Source organism: Lepidochelys kempii, chromosome 1, assembly GCF_965140265.1.
Source record: "Lepidochelys kempii isolate rLepKem1 chromosome 1, rLepKem1.hap2, whole genome shotgun sequence".
In the NCBI taxonomy this organism is placed as follows: domain Eukaryota; kingdom Metazoa; phylum Chordata; order Testudines; family Cheloniidae; genus Lepidochelys; species Lepidochelys kempii.
This window is the reverse complement of record NC_133256.1, coordinates 214,454,901-214,480,049: the sequence shown is the minus strand read 5'-3', so window position 1 is coordinate 214,480,049 and position 25,149 is coordinate 214,454,901. Positions and strand designations below refer to the sequence as shown.

At 47.6% G+C, this 25,149-nt stretch overlaps 1 protein-coding gene across 1 annotated transcript in view; it reads right to left on the bottom strand.

Moving 5' to 3' along the window:
• The window catches only part of LOC140898849 (scavenger receptor cysteine-rich type 1 protein M130-like), a 54,347-nt gene extending 44,822 nt beyond the window's left edge, over positions 1–9,525 (bottom strand). The window contains exons 1-2 of the mRNA XM_073313377.1: positions 9,462–9,525; positions 1,588–1,902 (exon numbers count right to left, since the gene is read on the bottom strand). Of these exons, the coding sequence (XP_073169478.1) occupies positions 1,588–1,902; positions 9,462–9,525 (379 nt within the window). The remainder of the gene's footprint in view (positions 1–1,587; positions 1,903–9,461) is intronic.
• Between the last annotated feature and the right edge of the window lie 15,624 nt (positions 9,526–25,149).

The window sequence follows — 25,149 nt, the reverse complement described above, 5'->3', positions numbered from 1 at the left end:
TGGTCAGGTGCCAGCGAGGTTACCTTTAGCTTCTTAACCCTTTACAGGTGAGAGGAGCTTTCCCCTGGCCAGGAGGGATTTCAAAGGGGTTTACCCTTCCCTTTATATTTATGACAGTGTTGTTGTCTTTACTGTATGAGTAAAGGGGAGCAGAACTGTGCTTAACCTGTCCCAAATGAGGGGGTCACCCTCAGCTGAAAGGAACTTGTTAAGTCAGGGACTTGAATGCTAGACCTCTGTAAGTAGAAGAGAGGGGTGGGTTAACTAGAAGGTGTGTTTTTTTCCCCTAAGGGGCACAGAAAATGAATTTTTGATTGTAGAACTCAAGAACATGAGGTGGAAGGCACTGCTCTATGCATGCTGGGGTGGGTGTTCTGCTCACAGTTTTGTGTTTATGAATTCTGCTTGCAGCATTTTCCCTAATGAAGGTCAGCTGATTTTCCTCCTTTCATTAAAAGTTTTCTTTTCTACACGCAGAGTCTGCTTGTGAGTGGGGAAGTATTGCCTCTCTAAGGCACCCAGGGGTGGCATGTAATTTTCCAGATTACTGGGTGGAGGCTCAAAATGGTTCTGTGCCATATTGTTGAAAAGGAACCCCTGGATATTGAACCAAGCCCTGGTTGCTGCTGGCTTCACCTGGCAGAAGGGTGACACATACACACACCCCCACCCGCTAACCATGTGAAGAGAATATTGAGGTGTCTCACTGAAACACTCAAACTCCAGGAAAGGGTTGAGATTAAACCCTGCCCTGAGCTCCCATTGCCAGGGGGAGCTGCTAAAACTTTTGGAACTATAGGAAAAGATTCTACTCTTCCTTGTGCTATTTCAGGGGAAGATATTATTCCTACTAAATGTTAAGAAGAGAGAACTTAAAAATAAAACTTATAATGGGTCTGTAGCTGTAATGTTACCTATTCAGTTACAACAAATGCCTCCATAATATGATATCCCTGTGCTGTGTAGGATTGAGGCATATTTTGGCTGAGCTCTCTATTCTACTCTAGATCTACAGGGTATCAGAGAGTGTGAAATTTTCTGTTACTGGTTGGTCCAAAATATGATAAGTAACAGAGCAGATGGGGGAGTGCTTTTGGCAAAATCTAATTCTGGCCAAGCTGGGAGAATCTGCCCATTCCTTGGTCACCCTATGAGGGTGGCAAAGGGGCTACATACATGCCCCAGCCTCTGTACCTCTGGGGTTGGGTGTCTGGGTCTGGATTTTAGCATGAGTGTAACATTTTCAAAAGTGCCTCAGTGACTTAGGAGCCTACGTGACATTTTCCTTTTCCATTTTCTCTCCTACCTGCATTTTTAGACCCATTCAGAGGGAAAGAGAAAGGAACAATGTGGCACTGAAACAACTGGAAATGAGAAAATGAAAATGCTTCACAGTCACACAGGGGGCTCCCCAGTGGCCAGAGACATGAACAGTAATAAATACAGTTCAGTAATAACAATAATTACAGGACTTGCTCTGCTTTTTGTTCATTTCTCATTACGGTCACAGGCACACAACACGCTGTGGGTTCCAGCCCTTTTCTCTCAGGTGATTTGTCTTTCAGGACAGAGGTGGCTGATTCTTACCTGAACAGGTCACTCCAGCATCCCAGTCATGATAACAGTCATGCACGCCCCATCCCGCGTTCCTGCACTGCGAAAGAGCAGACTCGGTACCATCACAGGCAACGTCATCCAGCCAAATTGGTCCAGATCCTGCTCCAAAATGAGCATTACGATGGGCACTGACAGCAGCTCCACATTCCAACTGCTTACAGACAACCCCAGCATCTGTCACATCCCAGCGATCACTACACACCGTCCCCCACTGCTCCTGGTGTTTAACCTCCACTCTCCCGGCACAGGGGCTGCCTCCATCCGCCAGCCTCAGCTCATCAGCACCTTCAAAGAGAGACACAGAGCAGGGTCAGAGCGAGCAGGGAGCCCCCTCCCCAGTGTTATAACAGCAGAGTCCGCACCCGGCAGCAGGGGATCCGCGCCCAGAGCCAGGAGAATGGGACATGCCCAGAGCTGCCTCATGGCGCCACCTTCTCACGTCTCAGGGCCTCGCACTCGGGGCTGTCACTGCTGCAGCTCTCCCCATTTTATCCCAACTCCGGTGGTTTGGGGAGTTGTTACCTGTCTTGTGAGAACATGATGGAAGGCGCCATCTCCTGTCACTGGGGCTGAAGCCAGCAAGATAGTGGGGAGATGGTCTGCAGTGGGGTAACAGGGAGGTAGGAAGGAAAGTCAGAAGGGAGGGGAGGGGACAGGGATCTGAAATTGGGGCAGGAGGGAGCAGTGGAGATGGAGCACAGGGTGGTCTGGATGGGGGAGCAGGGAGCATAGGGCTGGAGTGGTTATTGAGCAAGGGGCAGGAGAGAGGAGAAGGGGGTTTAGAGAAGCAGATCTGCATGGAGAGGTGGAGAGAGGAGGGGTCTGGAGTGGGGGACAGGAGTGAGAAGTGAGGAGGGGGTGAGGAATCCGGTAGGAGGGAGAGAGGGGGAGTGGGAGAGAGCAGAGAGGGGACAGAAGGAGGCATGGAGAGAAGAGGGGGGTTCTAAAAAGGGGGGAAGAAGGAGGTAGGGGTGGGGAAGGATGATCATGTGTAGGGGAGGAGGGAGGGGCTCTGAAGCGGGGCAGCAAGAGGGTGAGGAGGGGAGGGGTGTGGAGCAGAGGATGGGAGGGAGGGGAGGTAGCCTGGAGCAGGGGGAGATGAGGGAGAATTGGGGAGGATGGAGGAATCGGGATGGAGTGTGGTGGGTCTGGTGCTGGTAGACAGGAGGGAGGAGAGGGGTTCTGGAGCAGGGGGACAGGAGGGAGTATTGGGGAGGGGAACGGAGTCTGGAGTAGGCAGGGGATGGGGTCTGGAGTGAGAGGGGGCAGAAGAAAAGGGGAGGGGGCTCTAGAATGGGGGCAGTGTTTTCCCGCCTCAGGCAGAGAAGTTGTGGGGCGGGGGGGGGGGGGAGGGAAAGCCTGGGAAGTGTTGCTGTTTGCAAATGGCTAAATTAACCCTGCCCTGTTACGGTAACATTACAGCGGATGTGAATGGTTGATGTCAGTGTGAAGGTCTCCAATATCTGTAACTCACTCCTGAAGAGTAACAAAAGTTCTGTCTGAGTGTGAACTACGCTGCATGAATTAGCTCAGTGGCTGTCCAGCTATTTCCCAGCCAGCCCTTTCTCTGTCAGAGGAACTGAACCAGGAGGGAGAGCGAAGGCAGTGCTGGGCAATGGACAGCAGTTCCCTGTCTCAGGGGTGAGGAGTGGGTAAGCGCAGTCTCCAGCTGAGCAGCCAGGGGGAGTTGTGCAGTTTGGGTGCATTAAATGGTGACTTTTCAGCCTGCGATTCTCACCCCTACAATGGCAGAAGAGTAGATGGGGGTTCTACAGTCCAAAGACAGACTATCAAGACCAGATGGTTTTTATAACCTCATAATTTTTGCTCTGTGGAGCTTGTCATTAGAGCCTTGTGCTCCCCACAGGACTTTCCTTTCCCCACCTCCCCACACATTTCCCTCTTCCACTGGTCTCTTCCCACCCGCCTCCCCTGGGCTCTTCCCCCTTCTCTTCTCCCCTTTCTACCTGGCCTCTCCACCCTGCATGTACAGACTGCTCCTTCCCCACATGAGAAGCAGACTCTGCCCCCACTCCCTGACACTGGCTTTTCTCCCAGTAGCTCTGAGCTCCACCCCTGCCCCCAGTTGTCTCTGCAGCTGTTTGCATTTCTGGGGGTTGTGGAGAGACAAAGCTGGCTGCTGGGAGGGAGGCAGTTAACAGGGAATGAGAGGAGGGGCCACTGTCTGCCACACAATCCTGGGATATTGGCTGGGAGAACTGGTCCACAGGACAGAGTGTGAAGATCCAGGACTGTCCCTGAGACTGGGAGCAAGTATGGGCATCGTTACAATGCCCAGGAGTTACGGCTACATGCAGAGTTCCACTGTAACCCCTGGAACAGGCTGGCTATGGCAGTGGATGGCTGAGCCAGGGACAACGTGTTTATGGAGCCTCCCTGGAGCTCAGAGAACAGTGCAGTTCACACCAGTATGTGGCCAGACCATCCTGCTCCTTTAATGCCAAGGAAATACAAAACACTCACTTTGCTGCAAACCACAGGGGCGTTTATTCAGGTACAGCTCACTTCAGTTCAGTCCCACAGGCAACCCATGGGGCCTGGTCTGCACTGAGAAAAGTAGGGGCTTTTTTTCAATGAAGTTAACTCCGTGATGTTCACCTGTGGCAGGACCCAAGGCTGTAACACTGCTCTAGCTAAGTGCACACACAGTTCTGTTTCCCTGTGCCCAGTAGAAACTAAGAACAGCCGGCAGTTTCCTTGCTCAGAAATCCCCCAGCCTGCCCCTCCAGTGAGCTCCAACTGGCTTTGTTTCTTTTCTGCTTCCAAGTTCCCCGTCACAACTCCTTCTACTGGCTTCTCCTCCCAACAGACACAGTCTGACACCAGTATCCTGCCCCTGCATTGGCAACGATGGAAACCCCTGGCTTAGCTTTGCCCTGCCCATGTGCCCTGTGCCTTTGGCAGTAGCCCCCACTGCCTGCAGCTGTTTTCACTATGTAAAGGATCTTGATTGCTCCGTCTGTTGAGCCTAAAAGAGAGTTCTCGCCCTGCCATTGGCTTTCGTGAGGTCTGTGATTGTCTTAGGATCGAAGACTCCCCAACGGCAGCCATCAGCACCTTTTAGGATAACAGTCACATTTACATACTGCACCTCTCATATGCTGGCTCCACTTCTGTGACCCAACTTGGAATAATGACCCCACCCAGCACTCTGAACGTTGGGGAAGTTCAGATTCATAGATTCATAGATACTAAGGTCAGAAGGGACCATTATGATCATCTATTCTGACCTCCTGCACAACGCAGGCCACAGAATCTCACCCACCCACCGACTCCTGCGAAAAACCTCTCACCTATGTCTGAGCTATCTGGGTCTGGGAGTGAGACCTGCAGCTGTGGCCCATCCCTGATATATTCTCATTTGTTGGCCTGAACCCCACTGAATTTTACAAATTTGTTTTTCCGCACAATGTAAAGAGGTCAATAATTGTGAAACATGATCTTCTGGCAAAGATTGACCTGGTTTCTACTCAGAGCTTAAGGATCAGCCATAAAAATGTTGGCATACTGTGGGGCCATGCGGGTACTCATAGCCAGGCTGAAATTGTGGAAAAGCAGCATCACTTGCCCCATAACCTCAGCCGTGCAGAATACAATGCCATCCACAGCCTCAGAAACAACTCTGACATCATAATCAAAAAGGCTGACAAAGGAGGTGCTGTTGTCATCATGACTAGGTCGGAATATGAACAAGCTGCTCGGCAGCTCTTCAACACCACTTTCTACAAGCCATTACCCTATCATCCCACTGAGAGTTACCAAAAGCAACTACAGCATTTGCTCAAGAAACTTCCTGAAAAAGCACAAGATCAAATCCGCACAGACACACCCCTGGAACCCCGACCTGGGATATTCTATCTACTACCCAAGATCCATAAACCTGGAAATCCTGGGCGCCCCATGATCTCAGGCATTGGCACCCTGACAGCAGGATTGTCTGGCTATGTAGACTCCCTCCTCAGGCCCTACGGTACCAGCACTCCCAGCTACCTTCGAGACACCACTGACTTCCTGAGGAAACTACAATCCATCGGTGATCTTCCTGATAACACCATCCTGGCCACTATGGATGTAGAAGCCCTCTACACCAACATTCCACACAAAGATGGACTACAAGCCATCAAGAACACTATCCCGATAATGTCACGGCTAACCTGGTGGCTGAACTTTGTGACTTTGTCCTTACCCATAACTATTTTACATTTGGGGACAATGTATACCTTCAGATCACCGGCACTGCTATGGGTACCCTCATGGCCCTACAGTATGCCAACATTTTTATGGCTGATTTAGAACAACGCTTCCTCAGCTCTCGTCCCCTAATGCCCCTACTCTACTTGTGCTATATTGGTGACATCTTCATCATCTGGACCCATGGAAAAGAAGCCCTTGAGGAATTCCACCATGATTTCAACAATTTCCATCCCACCATCAACCTCAGCCTGGTCCAGTCCACACAAGAGATCCACTTCCTGGACACTACAGTGCTAATAAACAATGGTCACGTAAACACCACCCTATACCGGAAACCTACTGACCGCTATTCCTACCTACATGCCTCCAGCTTTCACCCTGACCACACCACACGATCCATCATCTACAGCCAAGCTCTGCGATACAACCGCATTTGCTCCAACCCCTCAGACAGAGACAAACACCTACAAGATCTCTATCAAGCATTCTTACAACTACAATACCCACCTGCGGAAGTGAAGAAACAGATTGATAGAGCCAGAAGAGTTCCCAGAAGTCACCTACTACAGGACAGGCCTAACAAAGAAAATAACAGAACGCCACTAGCTGTCACCTTCAGCCCCCAACTAAAACCCCTCCATCGTATTATTAAGGATCTACAACCTATCTTGAAGGATGACCCAACACTCTCACAAATCTTGGGAGACAAGCCAGTCCTTGCCTACAGACAGCCCCCCAACCTGAAGCAAATACTCACCAACAACCACATACCACACAACAGAACCACTAACCCAGGAACCTATCCTTGCAACAAAGCCCGTTGTCAACTGTGCCCACAGATCTATTCAGGGGACACCATCACAGGGCCTAATAACATCAGCCACACTATCAGAGGCTCGTTCACCTGCACATCCACCAATGTGATATATGCCATCATATGCCAGCAATGCCCCTCTGCCGTGTACATTGGTCAAACTGGACAATCTCTACGTAAAAGAATAAATGGACACAGATCAGATGTCAAGAATTATAACATTCATAAACCAGTCGGAGAACACTTCAATCTCTCTGGTCACGCAATTACAGACATGAAGGTCGCTATCTTAAAACAAAAAAACTTCAAATCCAGACTCCAGCGAGAAACTGCTGAATTGGAATTCATTTGCAAATTGGATACTATTAATTTAGGCTTAAATGGAGACTGGGAGTGGCTAAGTCATTATGCAAGGTAGCCTATTTCCCCTTGTTTTTTCCTACCCCTCCCCCGCAGACGTTCTGGCTAAACTTGGATTTATGCTGGAAATGGCCCACCTTGATTATCATACACATTGTAAGGAGAGTGGTCAGTTTGGATGAGCTATTACCAGCAGGAGAGTGAGTTTGTGTGTGGGTGGGGGGTGAGAAAACCTGGATTTGTGCTGGAAATGGCCCACCTTGATTATCATGCACATTGTAGGGAGAGTGGTCACTTTGGATGAGCTATTACCAGCAGGAGAGTGAGTTTGTGTGTGGGGTGTGTGTGTGTGAGAAAACCTGGATTTGTGCTGGAAATGGCCCACCGCGATTATCATGCACATTGTAGGGAGAGTGGTCACTTTGGATAAGCTATTACCAGCAGGAGAGTGGGGTGGGAGGAGGTATTGTTTCATGGTCTCTGTGTATATAATGTCTTCTGCAGTTTCCACAGTATGCATTCAATGAAGTGAGCTGTAGCTCACGAAAGCTTATGTTCAGATAAATTGGTTAGTCTCTAAGGTGCCAAAAGTACTCCTTTTCTTTTTGCGAATACAGACTAACACGGCTGTTACTCTGAAACCAAATTATTGATGTATTTATTGGGATTGAAATTACTAAAGCGATGCCAAGCCAAGGCTCTAGGCATCCGGACAGCATGGATAACACTCAAATCCCTGCAGCATGAAGTGACCATTTCAACAGGAACTCAGCCAGACAGACACCCACAGAAAGTCTTTCCCACCCTTTTCTCATAGAATCATAGAATCATAGAATATCAGGGTTGGAAGGGACCCCAGAAGGTCATCTAGTCCAACCCCCTGCTCGAAGCAGGACCAATTCCCAGTTAAATCATCCCAGCCAGGGCTTTGTCAAGCCTGACCTTAAAAACCTCTAAGGAAGGAGATTCTACCACCTCCCTAGGTAACGCATTCCAGTGTTTCACCACCCTCTGAGTGAAAAAGTTTTTCCTAATATCCAATCTAAACCTCCCCCACTGCAACTTGAGACCATTACTCCTCGTTCTGTCATCTGCTACCATTGAGAACAGTCTAGAGCCATCCTCTTTGGAACCCTCTTTCAGGTAGTTGAAAGCAGCTATCAAATCCCCCCTCATTCTTCTCTTCTGCAGGCTAAACAATCCCAGCTCCCTCAGCCTCTCCTCATAACTCATGTGTTCCAGTCCCCTAATCATTTTTGTTGCCCTTCGCTGGACTCTCTCCAATTTATCCACATCCTTCTTGAAGTGTGGGGCCCAAAACTGGACACAGTACTCCAGATGAGGCCTCACCAATGTCGAATAGAGGGGAACGATCACGTCCCTCGATCTGCTCGCTATGCCCCTACTTATACATCCCAAAATGCCATTGGCCTTCTTGGCAACAAGGGCACACTACTGACTCATATCCAGCTTCTCGTCCACTGTCACCCCTAGGTCCTTTTCCGCAGAACTGCTGCCTAGCCATTCGGTCCCTAGTCTGTAGCTGTGCATTGGGTTCTTCCGTCCTAAGTGCAGGACCCTGCACTTATCCTTATTGAACCTCATCAGATTCCTTTTGGCCCAATCTTCCAATTGGTCTAGGTCCTTCTGTATCCTATCCCTCCCCTCCAGCGTATCTACCACTCCTCCCAGTTTAGTATCATCCGCAAATTTGCTGAGAGTGCAATCCACACCATCCTCCAGATCATTTATGAAGATATTGAATAAAACCGGCCCCAGGACCGACCCTTGGGGCACTCCACTTGATACCGGCTGCCACTAGACATGGATTATGTGACGCACAGCCTGGGTCCTTCCCACCCGCACCCCCAGACAAGTGTCTGTTGCAGTATGCCCAGAAGGTCACCAGATTTGGGCTATTTTGGCCCAAAGGGGACAAGAAGTTTCAGAGTCCTGGAGGCCTCACAGATAGCACCCTGCCAGCCACCCCTCTCCTTTATAAAACGGGGGAACCAGTTCAGGTGCCCCCGCTAACCAGAGTTGTGGCAGTACATCACGGGGAAAGAGGAGATCTCTCAGGGAGGCTGGTCCCAGACCATTCAGGACTTTATAAATCATCACCAACACCTTAACCTCCACCCAGAGATGGGCAGCTAGTGCAGACCCTCCAGCACGGCTGTAACATGCTCCCAGTGAGATGTGCTGATCAGTGAGTCACTGCTATTTGCACCAGCTTTGTTCTCTGAATGGTTTTAAGGTACAGCTGCACATTAGGGTCATTTGAATAGTCTAATCTCAAGGTTACAAACGCCTTGATTAGAGTGGCAAGGTCTAATCCCGAAAGGAAAAGTCACAACGTCCAAGCCAGGTACCGATGGTAAAAAGCTGACTCTAAAAGTTACCACCCTCGTTCCAGTTGACCCAGCTCCCCTGGTGAAGCACAGAGGAGACTTACCTGCAATGTCCTGAATTGTGAGGAGAAGAAGCCACAGCACCGGAATGGAGAGATGTCCCTTCATTGCCAGCCTAACTTGCTGTCCCCCGACTCACTGCACTGGCTGCCGCTAAACACCGGCCAGGGCTCCTCTGTGTCTGACAAGTGACAACAAAGCAGTGGAAGGGAAATATATAGATTCAGAGGCTGGCATCAGCTGCGGGAAGGAACCAATAGCAAACCCATCTGCCTTTTTAGTTATTATCAGTGGTTTTATCTGTGACTTTATGCAGCTAAAACATCCAATAAAACTCGAAAGCAACAAACATCACCATATATGAGTGATGAGCCCCCTCCTGATGTCAGGTTTACCACAGCCTCAGATCATCGGGTAACCCCCAATCTCTGGAGCCGGAAGGAAAAATTCTGCACAAACTGTAGTCGTGCTGTTTCTCGCCCTGATAGATTCTATATCATATTAAACATGAACTGGGAGACATTTGAGGCAGGTTATTTTATAAACTAGGAAAGAAATCTCTTGTGGCGAAGGTGATCATTACAAGACCAATTCCCAGTGTAGGACATGCCCAATTACAGACAAGGACAACTCACTAGAACCAGGTTGTGTCGCTCACATCAGCTTTATAGAAGAAGAATTACTCAGCAGCCTCTGAAATATTGACAGTTCTTCTACTAATAGGCCTTGGGGCAGGGGGGAAAGTGGGCCGCTACAACATACCAGTAAAAAGTGGCTGCCGGTAGAGGCCCGTACACAGACAATGTTAAAGTGCTGCCACAGCAGCACTTTAACATCATTGCCCCCCCCACCCAGGCTGCCAAAGGGGGCCATAAAAGGGGCAGCTGCCCTGGGGCCAGCAATTTAAAATTTAAATCACTGACGGAGCCCCGGGCAGTACAGGCCAGGGAGCGCAGATGGGCTGGCTGGGGGACGCTGATCCCCCAGCCCCGCCCCTTCTTCCCAAGTCCCCGCCCTTTCCAGGGGCCCAGAGTCAGGCCCCTGTACCGGTAAGTGCTTAATGTTACTTTCACCCCGGCCTTGGGATTTCCTGTCTAGACCATGATTCTTAGTAGTAGAGGCAGAGCATAGGGCTTCCTGAGTAGGCCATGACCCTCTCTTGCAGTAGCAGGAGGTCCTGCACACACCATGCCCATCGGTGCTATCAGCAGCAGGATAGATAGTAGGACAGCATCAGTGCTATCAGCAGCACTTCGAAACAAGTGTACTTGATTCATGGGACACAGACAATTCAAGGAACAGACACAAGGCAAGGGAATAGCACAGAATAATGACTGGCTGGCACCACACCTACCTCCTGCTCTTCCTCAAGAGAACTGTTACAAATACTTGGATTAAGAGAAACGTCTTTAACTTTTTACCTTTGCATTTTCTCCCATGCTGCCCTATCTGTATGGAGAAAACTCCCTGAGAAAATCTGTGCAACCAGCACCTGATCCTCCTTTGAATCCCTCCTTGAGACTCTGCTGTGTTGTGATTCCAGAAAAACACTTGACAGTGAGTGACTCGCTTGGCAGGGGAGGTGTTTATGTGCCTCTTCCCCTTCCTTCTGTCTCCTTATTTTTAAGAAACTCTGCACCCGAATCCTTCCATTCCCCCTCACTCTACCCTCCCTCTACTTAAACAAACAGTAATGACAAAGAGGAAATGGCACCAAAGTAGTTAAAGGGACCTCCCGTCAATCAAACTTTAACCCCGCCCCTTTACCCTTAAGTCCCACCCACCTGTCACCAAAAGTCCCGCCTATGGCGTATTACCTCTGGGGTCAATCTGGACACATGATCAGAAGCCAGGTCTGTCATGTGACCCCTCTAAGAACTCCTCCCACTGCCCTCTACCAATCAGGATGGGTTTTGCCCTGGTAGGACTGCCCCAAGAGGTGATTTGACCAATCAGGGGGAGTTCCAGAGAGGGTTGACCCATCCAGAAGTGGGTCATGTGACCCCCTCTAACCACTCCACCCACTGCCCTCTACCAATCAGGATGGGGTTCAGCTGCTGGGGACCACCCCCGAGAGGATATTTGACCTATTGGGGGAGTTCTGGGGCAGGGCGACCCATCCGGAAGTGGTTCGTGTGACCCCTCTAAGAACTCCCCCCACTACCCTCTACCAAGTGGGATGGGTTTTGTCCACAGAGGACCACGACAAGAACAGATTTGATCAAAATAGGTCAGGTTCTGGGGCAGAATGAACTGCCCAGCAGAGGGTAATGTGACCTCTCTAAGAACTCCTCCCACCACCCTCTGCCAATCAGAGTGCAGCACCACCACCCCGTAAGTCCCAGCCCTGGGCAGAAGAGGCCATCTCTTACTAAGAATGCATGTTGTAGAAATCGTGGAAATGCTGAGAGGCAACATGGACTCCTTCACCACCCCCATGAAAACTTTGGACTTTGTTTTAGCACCGAAGGCCTTCGAGCATCCGCAAAGAAAGCGCTACATCAGCAAGATTTCCAAGGAGGAGGAGGGAGCAGCCAAGTGGCCTTTGGCCCAGCCATTGACGGATATGCCAGACCCTGACCCCGAAACCCAGCTGCTCATGAGACACCCTGATAAGTGTGCTGGCCTCTCGTCATCCACCCCCCTGGAGGAGGAAGGCGAACGCAGCTCGGGGGAGTCACCGGCGGACAAGGTGAACAGAAAAGACATCTTTCAGAGTAACAGCCGTGTTAGTCTGTATTGCAAAAAGAAAAGGAGTACTTGTGGCACCTTAGAGACTAACCAATTTATTTGATGAAGTGAGCTGTAGCTCACGAAAGCTCATGCTCAAATAAATTGGTTAGTCTCTAAGGTGCCACAAGTACTCCTTTTCTTTTTGAGAAAAGACATCGCTCAGGTAAATGAACAATTTAGAAGTAACATTAGAGGATTTGTGTGTGTGTGTGTGTGTAATGGGGTTAGAAACTGGTGTTGTGTAAATCTAAAAACAAGCAGTGGGAACTTAAACTTGTTTCTTTTCTGAAAGTCTCTCGACAGCTCAACAATGCCTTTCTAGAGGCCCTGGAGGCCCTGGACAGTGTTGCATCAAACAATGAAGATGAACCGGACCCACCTTGGTTTTGCTCAACACCAGTACAAATTGTTGAAGAGGACTCCGAGGATGACGGCTATGAGGAGTTTAAGCGGAGGCTTGGCATGGAACTAACTGAGCCAGTGCCACGTCGTGAGTATAAAAAAGACACACTTTTCTTGTACGCATTGCAATTTATGCTGTCCTTAATCACTGTCTTAGGGAAAGATTTTTGAAGACTGTGAGAACTGTGTCATAGACGTGCCAGGTCAACGGCACCAGGACTGTGTAGCCTGGACTTCAATGGATATGAACTGCAAGCTCCGGGGCTTGTGTGCTGAGCTGTGTTTGGAAAGCTTCTTAAACACTGTTATTGCCATAGGTGATGCTATGCAATGTCTGTGCTGAACTCAAGAATATTTAGTGCAAGGGGTGACCTTGATAAATGCTGTGCAATTCAGTGGAGACCCTGAAGTGTTTTAAAGAAAATGACCAAACCGGAAGATGCGTTATATATCTATATAGCGTTATATTGATCATCTGCTCCGCACAAAAAGTTACAGAACCCTGCTTAACAAATCTAAAAGGATTAAGTTAGAGAATGGTGAGGGGACAAACATGCCATATAAAACTTGGTAGCTGTAAATTTTAAAAAAATCTATTGAAAAGGGCTTTGTGGCTATCTGTGTTTCTGTTAAAAGGTGTCTGTGGCCCTTGAGTGAGCTAATAGTTTTAATGGAGCATCTTGGTTTGTTTTCAAGGAGCTGTATGTCTTTTAAATAAAAAAAAATAGTTTGTGAGAACCTAGCTCTTGTGTCTTTGTATAAAAGAGACCCATTTACAGCAAAAAGCTGAAATGTATGGTGTAGAATCTTGTGTGTGGGAGGGGGACCCTAAAAATGTGTTTACTGTTGTAGGTGCAGCAGTGATCTGTATGCTCTGTATGACTATGCTATGTATAACCTGTATGCTCAAAAGGTCTGTTACATTCCCCCCAGCCCCTTTGTCTCCTCTCCCTCTTCGAATACCCGTGAAGTGGCTTTCCCCCTCCCCGTCCCTCCTGGAATGCTTGTGGGACGAATGGGCTGGGTGAACAGCTGGAAGATCAGAAGAGCTCCCAGGTAAACAAGGTGCCTGGGACTCTAATTAGGCAGCGCTCACACACCCAATGCATGGACACTGCATGGACACTGGCTTGGGTGGAGTGTGACCAACCAGACGCAGCCAAGTCATCCCTAGTCGCAGGCCATGAGGAGCAGGTCCTTAAAAGGGGAAGGGCCCATGTGCTCAGGAGTGCACTTACAAGCTTGGACCTCCCGTGAAAGCCCTTCACCCAGACTGCCTGGCCAGTGGTTCCCCGTGTTGCGTTCCATCGTGCCTTGGGAAGACTTACCTTCATCGCACTGTCCATCGCTGCACTGTGGGACACTTACCTTGAAGGATCCTGACATCTCCAGTGCCGTGCCTGTCCTGGGAGCGTGAGTATGCGAGTGTGAGTGTGACACCCCACCCCCCATCCCTTCTTTTGAGCTTAGCTATCAGGATAATAAAGGTGCTGCTTTCCGCTAAACTCTGGTGGGTCATTAGTCCTCCCTAAGCTTACTAGCTGGCTCAATTTTGGGTAATATTTATAATTTAAAAAAAAAGCAGGGAAGGTTCAGACATGTGTTTGAGTACAATAGAGCTGACCTACCGTATTGAACTGAATGGTTTTAACCAACCCCCCACGGAATAACCACGGTGACTGAGATTACCCACCTTTGTTGCCATCAGGGTTAATCATATTAGTGATCAGTAATTAAATTTGACGGGTGTACCCACACAGTAAGGGAGGTGGGTGGGTGAGGATGGTGAGCTCTGATTAATATGAAATGAAATAAAACCTCAGAAATTCGCAGATGCTATTGGACAGTTTAAATATATCCCCAGGAGTTGGTAGAACTCTATTGGACAGTTTAAATATGACCTAAGAAGTTTGTAGAACATTATTGGACAGTTTAAATATAACCCAGGAGTTAGTTGAATGCTATGGATCACTCTTTCTAGCAACTCAAAGTCATTAAAATAATATATTCACAAACATAAACAAGGGTCTAACCCAAAACTGAACTGTTTCAAGGGCTCACAAACCTCCACCATACTTTAGAACAAGCATGTGCTGTAAAGACAATCAAACATTTTAAAGCTCTGGGTATTTGTAGGGTGCTTACTATGGTTGTGATACACCCATTTTATTTCAAAAACAACCCCCAAACTTTAAGCATGAAAGAAACATGTTTAAAAAACAAACAAACAAACAAACAAGCCCTAAGATATTCACTGATATCTGCAAGGAGCCCCAACTTGGGAATGAGGTACAGTAACATTAAGGATTGTTGTATATGGTGATTTACTGTTTTTTTCATTGAAACAGAAAAATGTATTTTAACTAAAAGAAAAAAAATTAGCCAAAAGCAGCCTAGTTGTGCAGAGAACTTAATTCCCGCATGCCAGATCATAAAAGGGAATGTTAGGGGCCGGGGGGGGGGGCTAAAGTCCTTAATTCAGAGTTGTGGTGATCAAATCAACCTGCTAACTACAGACTTTTGAAGTCTGTTTGAAACAAAGGGTTAGGATTGTATAAAAACCGTATTTTTTTTGGAGACTGTCCTCTTTCAACACAAACTATCTTGAATTGAATTGCTGCTGGACTGCAAGAGGAGGTATGCTCCCTGTTTTTAACTCTGAAAATATATATTATATGTAAGCAGAGTCAGAATGAGCTGTACCCTGACATCTGGTGGTTAGCTGTGGAAAAGAACTTCAGGGGCTGATCTCGTTTGCATGGGCACACCCACCCTGCCTAGCAGGATGGACTGCCTGCCCAAATGGTCACTTTGGCTGCTGTGGGATCCCCAGTTTCTTTGTTATTGGGGCAGGAGTAATAGAGGGTTGTTATCCTGGTTATGTGAATCAGGGACAGTAGAACTGTGCTTGGCATTTTATGATGGAGGGACTCGCCCTCCACTAAGTAGTACTCGCTAGGCAAGGGACATGGGTTCCAAAACCCAATGACTTGAAACATATTAGGAATAGGTAGATATAATTGGGAGCCTGGGTTCCTTTTGCAGTCTCTAAATACTATTGTGGTTTCTTTTTGTTCCTCTTCTGTTGTGTAATAATAGAGTTAATTTTTATTCTATTTGGAGTCTTGTTACATGCTGTAGAGCTGAAACCATTGATACTTAAGTCTAAGCTTCAGATCTATTTTGGGCTAGTGGTGTACTGGTCCTGAGGCTTTTCTGCTATTAGCTAAACTTGTTGAGAGCTGTGTTCAGAGGGCTGGCCTGAAGAAAAGTTGGAGAGTGGCTGGTGGATAGCAGGGCAGCTGGTGGAGAGGCATGCGGAGCGGACAGCAGGATGGCTGATAGAGAGGTGCGTGGAGCGGATAGCAGGGTGGCTGGCAGAGTGGAGTGGACAGCAGGATGGCTGTTGGAGAGGCATGCAGAGTGGATAGCAGCAGAGAGGTGCAGCTGGCGGTGAAGACTGCATCAGGACCCCATGGAGAGGCGTGGTACTTGGCCGTCGACCCGAGCAGCGGAACATGTAAGATGCCCCCCATACCTCTCTCCACTTCCACCCAGGCTGGGAGGTAACTCTGCAGATGAACTTCTGAACTCTGGAGGCTGCACTGACCAAGGTCAGAAACTGTGGGTGGGGTGACTTGGGTTGCTGGACTTAAGACCCTGAGGGGAAAAGGATGTTGCCAAATGTACTTGGGGGTGGGTCTTTTGCTCATGATTTGTGTTATGAATCCTGTTTGTGGTGTTTCCCCAAAATAATGCAGCATTGTTTCCCTCCTTTATTAAAAGGCTTTTGCTACATTCAGACTCTGTGCTTGCGAGAGGGGAAGTATTGCCTCCGAGGGTGCACCGGGTGGGTGGTATGTAATTGTCCCAGGTCCCTGGTGGGGGCTCGAGCCGGTTTTGCATTGTGTTATTGAAACAGAACCCCTAGATACTGAACCTGGCCCTTGTTGCTGCCAAATCAGCTGGGCAGAAGGATTACATATATTATGTCACTCTTTGGCCAGGCCTGACTATTCGTGGAAAGGGCCTTGGGTAAAAGGGGCACCCTCAAGGGTACACATCAGCTAAGGTGTGAACAAAAGGGGGCACAGCGCTGGGGGTATAAACAGATGGCTGCCAAAAAGTTCCAGGCCAGGGTCACTGTAAAAATTTTTAAAAAGGCTAAAGAGGTAATGTGGAAAAATACAAAACAAAGAGATGCCCCCTACTGGAGGCTCTCAGACTGGCTTGTCTGGAAATGGGGAGACGGAATCTGACCTGCGGGGTGGTGGTGACTCTCACACAGAGTCTGATTTAGAAAATTCCCCAGAAGGCTCTCTAGATGGGTCCCCATCTACTCTTGATGACCCTCATGGAGGCCCCTGGGTATCTGACTCTCAAATAGCATGTGATGTATAAGATGCCACTGACGGTCCCATAGAGGAACCCCCAAGTAACCCTGAAAATGCAGAGGTATATAGGGAGAGAGTGAGAAGTTGGCAACGTGAATGACCTAGATTTGGGGGGTCAGTGTATTGTGAGGAATTTCGTTCCGTCAATCTTGAGCGAATAAATTCAATTCAGCAGGTTGTTGAAGCCATACACAGGGGGATACAGTTAGTTCTCGATGACATTAATGGTAGGGTAGGCCCAGATGATTATGTTCAGTTACATTTAGAGCCGTCATTTAAATAACCCTTTGTTTACAGTCTGAACTACGGATGAGCTGTCTGCTGAGGATTTCTTCAATCAGACCTCAAAGCTGCTACAGAGCAATAGAGAGTTGCATGTCGATGGGACGTTGCGTCTCATTGTGACAGTTGTAAAAACAGGGGTGTGGGCGGTCGTAGAGTTTTAAATTCTATCCTCAGTACTCAAATCGTCCATAAAAAGAGACAATGTTTAGTAGATCTGACTTACACCGGTACCAACCTGTGTTTTGTGGGCGGGCTCTTGGCCGTCATGTCCGACCGTAAACCTATGGATGCGGAATTGTTAGTGGGGGCAAGAAAGTTGCATGAGAAACTGGGGCGGTCATACCAAGAAAAGGTTCTACTCAGTGACGTAGCAACGTTTGAACAGCATTTAGGAGTCAACATACAGGTGGTGCTTTATGCGGCAAAAGGGGGATGGGGCTTCTTTAAACCGGGGAGCCTGGTGTACCCCAAGACTTTTTTGATCCTGTTGTACGATGAGCATTACTATGGGGTTCTGGACGTGAAAAAGTTGTTGGGTGCAATTAATTATTGTGAGTTTTGCCACATGGTGTACAGTCACGACCACTCTTGCAGGTATCGTTGCTGCCTCTCGGACAGCGTGGGCGTGCCGCTGAGGTGTCCTAGCTGTCGACTGTATTGTTGGTCCAAGGAGTGTTTAGACAGACACCTTGACTGTGCATCGAAAAAAACAGTTGAATGCCGGCCTAAAACTTTGTGTGATAAGTGTCAGTCTTACGTGGACAAGCGGCACAGGTGTAAAGGGCGGCGCTGTAAGCAGTGTCAGGGTTTGATCGCTGGTGATGTACACAGCCATCTCTGTTTTATGGATCGCATTAGAAAGCCCAAAAGTATATTTTTTATGATTTTAAATGCATGCAGGAGACGGGGTTGCATGTGCCCAATTACGTTTTTGCTATGTCCCTAAAGCCGGAAAAATCCTCAGAATTTAAGGGCTGTGAGTGTCTTTCTATCTTTGTTAAGACCTTTCTTGGCAAAGAGTTCCGGGACTACACATTCCTAGCGCACAGTTCCAAAGGTTATGATGTGTACTTCATCGTTAGACAGTTACTGAAGGAAAAGATGTGCCTAGAACTCATCACTCAGGGTAGTAAACTAATGTGTGTAGAAGTTAAGGCCCTGGGCATTGGTTTTATAGACTCTTTAAACTTGCCCATGAAGCTTAGCAAGCTCCTGCAGGCGATGGCGTTTGAAGGGTGCAAAGGGTATTTTCCACATTTTTTTAGTACTTTAGAAAATCAAAATTACATGGGGCCTATGCCCAGTGTTGAGCACTATGGTGTAGAAAGCATAATGCCAAGGGAGAAAGCAGAGTTTCTCGACTGGTATCAGGACCACAGATATGAGACATTTGACTTGCAGAAAGAGCCCACGTATTCCTGTCAGCAGGAGGTCAAAATTTTGAGACAGGCCTGTATCCTATACAGAAAAGAGATGATAAAAATGATGGAGATGGGAAATATAGTAGAGAGAGGCCCTGGTAAATTCACTGAGATAAAACTGTGTCTAGATCCTTTCCGGTGGCATCTGTCTGCATGGCTATGTACAGGTTTATGTTTTTGAAGCCTAACACGGTAGCTCTTCTCCCACCAGACTATTGTGCGAAGTTACAGTTGTTGGCGACCTCTGTATAAAGAGCTGCTCTGTAAATATCCCTTTATCAATTTTGTGGAGGGGCTACCTGATGCTTTTGAGGATGACCGTTTGTTTCCTACCAATAAAGTAAATATGATTATCATGGATGATCTGATGAACTCTGCTTGTGAAAGCAATGAAATCGAGAACGTCTTTACCAAGTACATGCATCACAGGAACCTGAGCATTATGTATATAGTCCAGAACGTATTTTGTCAGGGAAAAAAGAGTCGTACGATTAACCTAAACACAAAGTACATGGTTCTGTTCAAAAACCCCAGGGATGAATTACAAATTGCTATGCTAGCTCGGCAATTGTACCCCAGTAAAGCTCAATTCTTTCTGGAAGCTTTTGAGGATGCTACTAAAAGACCTTCTGGCTACCTGGTGGTGGATTTAAACGCTTCCACACCAGAAGCATAGAGACTAAGAACTGGTCTTTTCCCTTCAGACTGGCCGGCAGTTTATACTTTGAAAAGAACAACAGCCAGGTATAAAAAGAGATGAATGATAAGCAGGCCCCTTTTTAACAGCCAGGGTTGCTGACTGAAAACATGTCTAGCTGCATGAAGAGAAACCTGGTCCTTTGAAAATTACTTAGCAAATCGTCCCCGCAGCAAAGGAGGGGTATACTGTGGCTTTGCTGGTATCTGTTCAACATCCACATACAAGGCCACAAAATTAATAGCATAACATTTAAAATGAAAGGGGTTTTTAGTGTAACTTCCGCTAAAGGTATCATTATCCACAAACCCTAGAACAAGCATTTTTGGTAACTGTCCCAAAACAGATTCTCCTGGTTACTGACCCTGCTGCCCGCGGGGATGCTAAACACTTTCATTCCCACATGGTTCATGGGGTATTTAGCATTAGCGGTAAGCAGGGCCTCCGTGTGCCCAGGCGGATGCCCGGGGCCACCCGTACTTGCTTCACAAAAAGGGACGCTAATAAAATAGGCAGTTTAAAGCCTTCAGCCTCATCACCCATTAAACAAAAGGCGACTTTGCTGCGCGTCAGTTTAATTTTTACATACACTCTGTTCAACAAAAGTTTTTCTTGAAAAAACAGGTCACTGTGTAAATGACCCAATAGCTCTACTGTCCTGCTCTGGGCCATCAGCTTTCCACGCCTCACAAACCCTAGACTCCCGCCATCCAACTCCCTTTCTTTGTTTGTCCAGGAGTGTCTTTGTAAAACAGGCCGCCAGGAAATTGCAGGGTGAGGGTGTCATAACTGTAGTTGAGTATCGATTCTATAAAGGCCCTATAAGGATATGTGACGTTATTGACACAAACTGGGACTGTATAGATCACTGTTGCAATCCAGGTCCTGTAGTGGCACCAAATCTTGTATAAAGGGGGTCAAATCAGGTGTCTAAGACAAGGTTATGGTTTCCTGGTTATGATTATGCTATCTGTATGCATGTATCATTTTTGTATTTAAAGTAATAAGTATTGGCTCTAGACTGTCTGTATTTCAAACTTGTGCTTATGCTTCTGGGTGACACCCCAGACAAGTTGGCGTCAGCACTACCTAGCCTGCTTGATGGCCCGTTAAGGACCATCAGCTGTAGAAGTGACCCATTGAGAGAAGGCAGATACACCTTGTGACTCAGCAAGGCATGTAGGGACATACCTATGGACAGAACTCTAAGGTTTTTCCATGCCATGAGCTGGATAGCTTGTTTTTGGAACAAAGGAAGCAGAGGCCAAATGGCAAGAGACTATAAAAGGCTGCTGCATCTCCTCCATCTCGTCTTCAATCCTGCTTCTAACCTCTGGAGGAACTTTGCTACACTGAAGCTCTGAACAAAGGACTGAATGACCCATCCCAGCTGTGGATGTACTCCAGAGACTTGATTTGAGCCTGCAGTTTATTCCATCGCTGCTACAAGCCTGAACCAAGAACTTTGCCATGACTGTATGTAATTGATTCCTTTAACCAGTTTTAGCTCTCATCTATATTTCTTTCTTTTTATGAATAAACCTTTAGATTTTAGATTCTAAAGGACTGGCAACAGCGTGATTTGTGGGTCAGATCCGACTTGTATATTGACCTGGGTCTGGGGCTTAGTCCTTTGGGATCGGGAGAACCTTTTTTCTTTTTCTGGGGTATTGGTTTTCACAACCATTCGTCCCCATAAAGAGTGGCACTGGTGGCGATACTGGGAAACTGGAGTGTCGAAGGGAGTTGCTTGTATGACTTATGGTTAGCCCGTGGGGTGAGACCGAAGTCCTCTCTGTTTGGCTGGTTTGGTGTGCCTTGATAATAAAGGAAACCCAGCCTTGGGCTGTAACTGCCCTGCTCCAAGCAATTTGTCCTGAATTGATACTCTCAGTTGCATCCCACCAGAGGCCGCATCCCACCAGAGGTTACAGGGTGACAGTTGTTGCTTTGGCTTACTATGGGGTTTCCCAGTGGAACGTCCAACTGGCTAAAAATAGAGGCCACTGGGTAATTCACCAGGTCCCACCTCGGCGTCCCTGGCAAGTCCAGTTCCATCTCCTTCTACAATCTTGCAACACAGGTACAGCAGCATGTTGTTTAAATCGATGCCATTCCCTGCTATAAAAAGTCAATGGGGACAGACTCCGTAACCAACCGCGTAGCCAGGTGGAGGGAACAGGGGGAGCGATCCAAAAAAAGGGGCCACCCGCTACGGCGCGTTTACTCACCCAGCGGCGCTCTGGGGGCAGGCCCTCGCTCATTCTGGGTGTCTTCTGTGGCACTGAGGTGCTGCTGAAGACCCGGAGCGAGTGAAGGTCCCGCCGCCGAGGTGCCGCCGGAGACCGGAGCACCGCCGGGTGAGTAAGAGGGATTGCTCGCCCTATTCCCTCAACAGGGGAAAATTGAAAAGGCGCCAAGACATTCACAAGGTGCCACTTGTGTTCAGCGGGGGAGCAGCCGCTGCCCCGCTCCCCCCGCAGCTATGCCACTGACCGTAACAGCCGATAGAGGTGGCATCTCAATGTACATGCTTTTCTCAATGCTGGTCTGCGTAGGGGCTATTTGAAACAAGTCTCGTTCAGAGCTGGTGCACTCTTCAGACCTGCAGTGAACAAAAGCCATTTTGATTAAAATATCTCTCCTTTATCAGGCGGAGAGCGTCTCCTCTTTACCAGGCTTCCTCTTGGACTTTCGCTTATGGCTGGCCCTGGGCGTCAAAGCCCTTCTTTTAAAGGGTTTTGGGGGATCTATGCATCGCGGGTATGACACATTTCTCTTTCTCTTTCCCCATTTAATGTAGATCAGCCCCGATCCCTCCTGTGAAGTTGGATTCCCCACCTTCTCCAGAACAGCGCGGGAGACATGGCCAACCACGTCTCTAGCTATGTTTTGAGTGGCAGTTTTTACATAGGGTTTAATAATCTCTAGCCCCCTCTTGAAAAGCGGTAAGGCTTTTTGAAAGAGGTTATGGAATATTCCGCCCCTGCCAGCCCTGTACATCATGGGGGCCCCATGATATCTAGGTAGGGCGTATCCAGCCTGAGCTCTGTAATAGTTTGTGTAGTTGGTGAGGTCGCCGTAATTTTTAGGATTGCCATAGTAGTGTTTTGCTTTTTAGAAATCTCCGGGGATGCAGATGCAGCTTGATGATCACCTTGCCGAAGCGAAATGAGACGTGTTTGTCCTGATCCGTCTTTATTTCAATGGTGATGGTGTCATTGTGGTATTTACTGACAGGGACGTAATGAGGTTTATCGCCGATAGAAAACATATCAGTAAAATCAATGGATTTAAGTCTAACTTTTCTACCCACAGGGTCATAGTTCATGATTACCTCAGGCGATCCTGGGTGACAAGCCACGGTATTGTTCACATGATCCAGTAATTTGGGTATGGACGAGTAATAACCTCGTCACAGGATGAAACTCCACGTCATATCTCCAAAGGTGATTTCAAAAGGGGTGTCTTCATTGACCGTGTTCCAGCTGTGTGGGTATTGTATTTCCAATAACCACACCTCCCAGGCACCCGGGAGATCCAAGGGCTTAATTAGCTGTATTGTAAAGTTTGAGCTGGTGTTTTGGGGAAAAGTTGCAGAGCTGGCATTGCTGGGCAAAGTGATGTAAAACCCACCATCGCTCACTTCTCTCTCTCTCTGTCTTTGCAGGAGGAATCTTTTTTGTTCGTGTCTAAATGTCACAGAGTTGAGACGCTTCCACCCAGCTGTTAAACTTACCGGGCCATCCCAACCATTTCACCAGGAGCTGCTTTTTTCTCCCTTTTCCTTTCTCCTCAAGAAACTTTTCAATTCTGTAAATCCTGTCTCGTTTGGGGTTTACTTTTTGTAATTCTTCAGGGTAAAAGATCCAGTAACTGTCTCACCCTTGTAATCTTTTAATCGGTAAACAAGTCTCTGGCCCCTGGTTAAGGCTTCATCCACTATGAATATCTCATCAGTAAACATCTGTTTATAAACTTTCTCCAAAGCTCCTTTGGTTTTAGATAGTCTCACATCATCACCTTTTCTAACAGGGGCAACAACCACTTTGATTTTAAAACCGTCTCCATAAACCATTTTCCATACCTTCAGAGAACTTGAAGGGTTAACATCAGTGGGTCTGGTATGTACAGTTCTGTCAAAGCTCTGGTTGTAACTCTTTATAAAGTCAGGTAACATGTCAATGTAGCAAAAGGTGTTATGGGCAGAAAATAACTCCACATCCTCATTTTTAAAGTTCTGTTAAATCGCTCCACAACCCCTGCTTTGATGTCGTTATTAGTAACAAAATGGTGAACGCCATTCTGTTTTATCAATCTGCTTTAAATGTTTGTGGAAAAATTCTTTCACCCGATCGGTTTGTAATTTTTGAGGTACACGACCTTTGCTGAAAATAGCTTTAAAGGCCTTGGATACCTCACCACTCATCTTGTCTTTTAGGCCTAAGGCCGAGGCATATTTGGATAGAATGTCTATCACTGTTAAGATGTACTTAAAACCGCTGTTGTGTTTGGAGAACCGGTGCATGTCCGCCAAATCTGCCTGCTATTGCACTTCCACATCTGAAACAATGGTCTTGTTTCTTTTAAAATGTATTTGAGCCGGTTTGTGTAGAGTGTAAGCATCCTGGTCTGAAAACCAAGCTGTTACCTGTCTTCTATTTAAACTTTTAATATGCTTTTTGGCCACTTGAAAAAGAGGGTTCACCCCACTGAAGCTCCCAACTTCCTTTGGGGGTGTAATATATTTTCTTTTAAAGAGCTGTATGCGTAGGCATGACTGTTACTTGTATCATCTTTTACGAACACAAGTATGGAGCGGGGACACATTCACCTTGACACATTGAAATAAATTTTATTAATCGCTTGGTTTAACATGACCTTTCACAGCTGCCTGCAAAAATGGATGCCATGACCTCTACCATTAGGGAGTCTGAGCTGGTTCATTCCTCCATTTTGTTCTTTTCGGGATTGTCCAGGTTCCTATCTCAGGCAGAAGCAAAAACAGCTGACGCAGGATAAGTTTACCCACACGGGGCTACCGATGTGTAAGTTCGCAAAGGCCTCTAGAAAGGCATAGTCGAGCTGTCAAGAGATTTTCAGAAAAGAAACAGTGTAAGTTCCCACTGTTTGTTTTAGATTTACATAACCCTGGGTCCTAACCCCATTACACACACAAATCCTCTAACATTACTTCTTAATTGTTCATTTACCTGAGTGACATCTTTTTCATTCACCTTGTCCACCAGTGATGCCCCCAAGCCGGGGTCACCTTCCTCCATGCTCGTTGGTCTTCCTCATGAACCGTTGGGTTTAGGGGTCGGGTTTTGGGGTTGGGTTCCGGCATATCCATCAACAGTTGAGTCAAAGGGCCCTCACTGGAACTGTCGCAGATGTAGCGCTTTCTCCACGCAAGTCCAAAAGTGCTCGGGGCTAAAACAAAGTCTGAAGTTCTCACAGGGGAGGTGAAGGAGTCCATGTTTCCTCTCAGAAATCCCATCTCCATGATTTCTAAAACACGCATTCTTGATAAGTGATGGCCTCTTCTGCCAGGTGCTGGGACTTATGGGGTGGTGGTGACGCACTCTGATTGGCAGAGGGTGGTGGGAGGAGTTCTTAGAGGGGTCACACGACCCTTTTCTGGGTGGTTCATCCTGCCCCAAAATCTGCCCTATTTTGGTAAAATCTGCTCTCAGGGGGTTCTCTGCAGCTGAAACCCATCCTGACTGGTAGAGGGCAGTGGGAGGAATTCTTAGAGGGGTCACATGAACCACTTCCAGATGGGTCACCCCACCCTGGA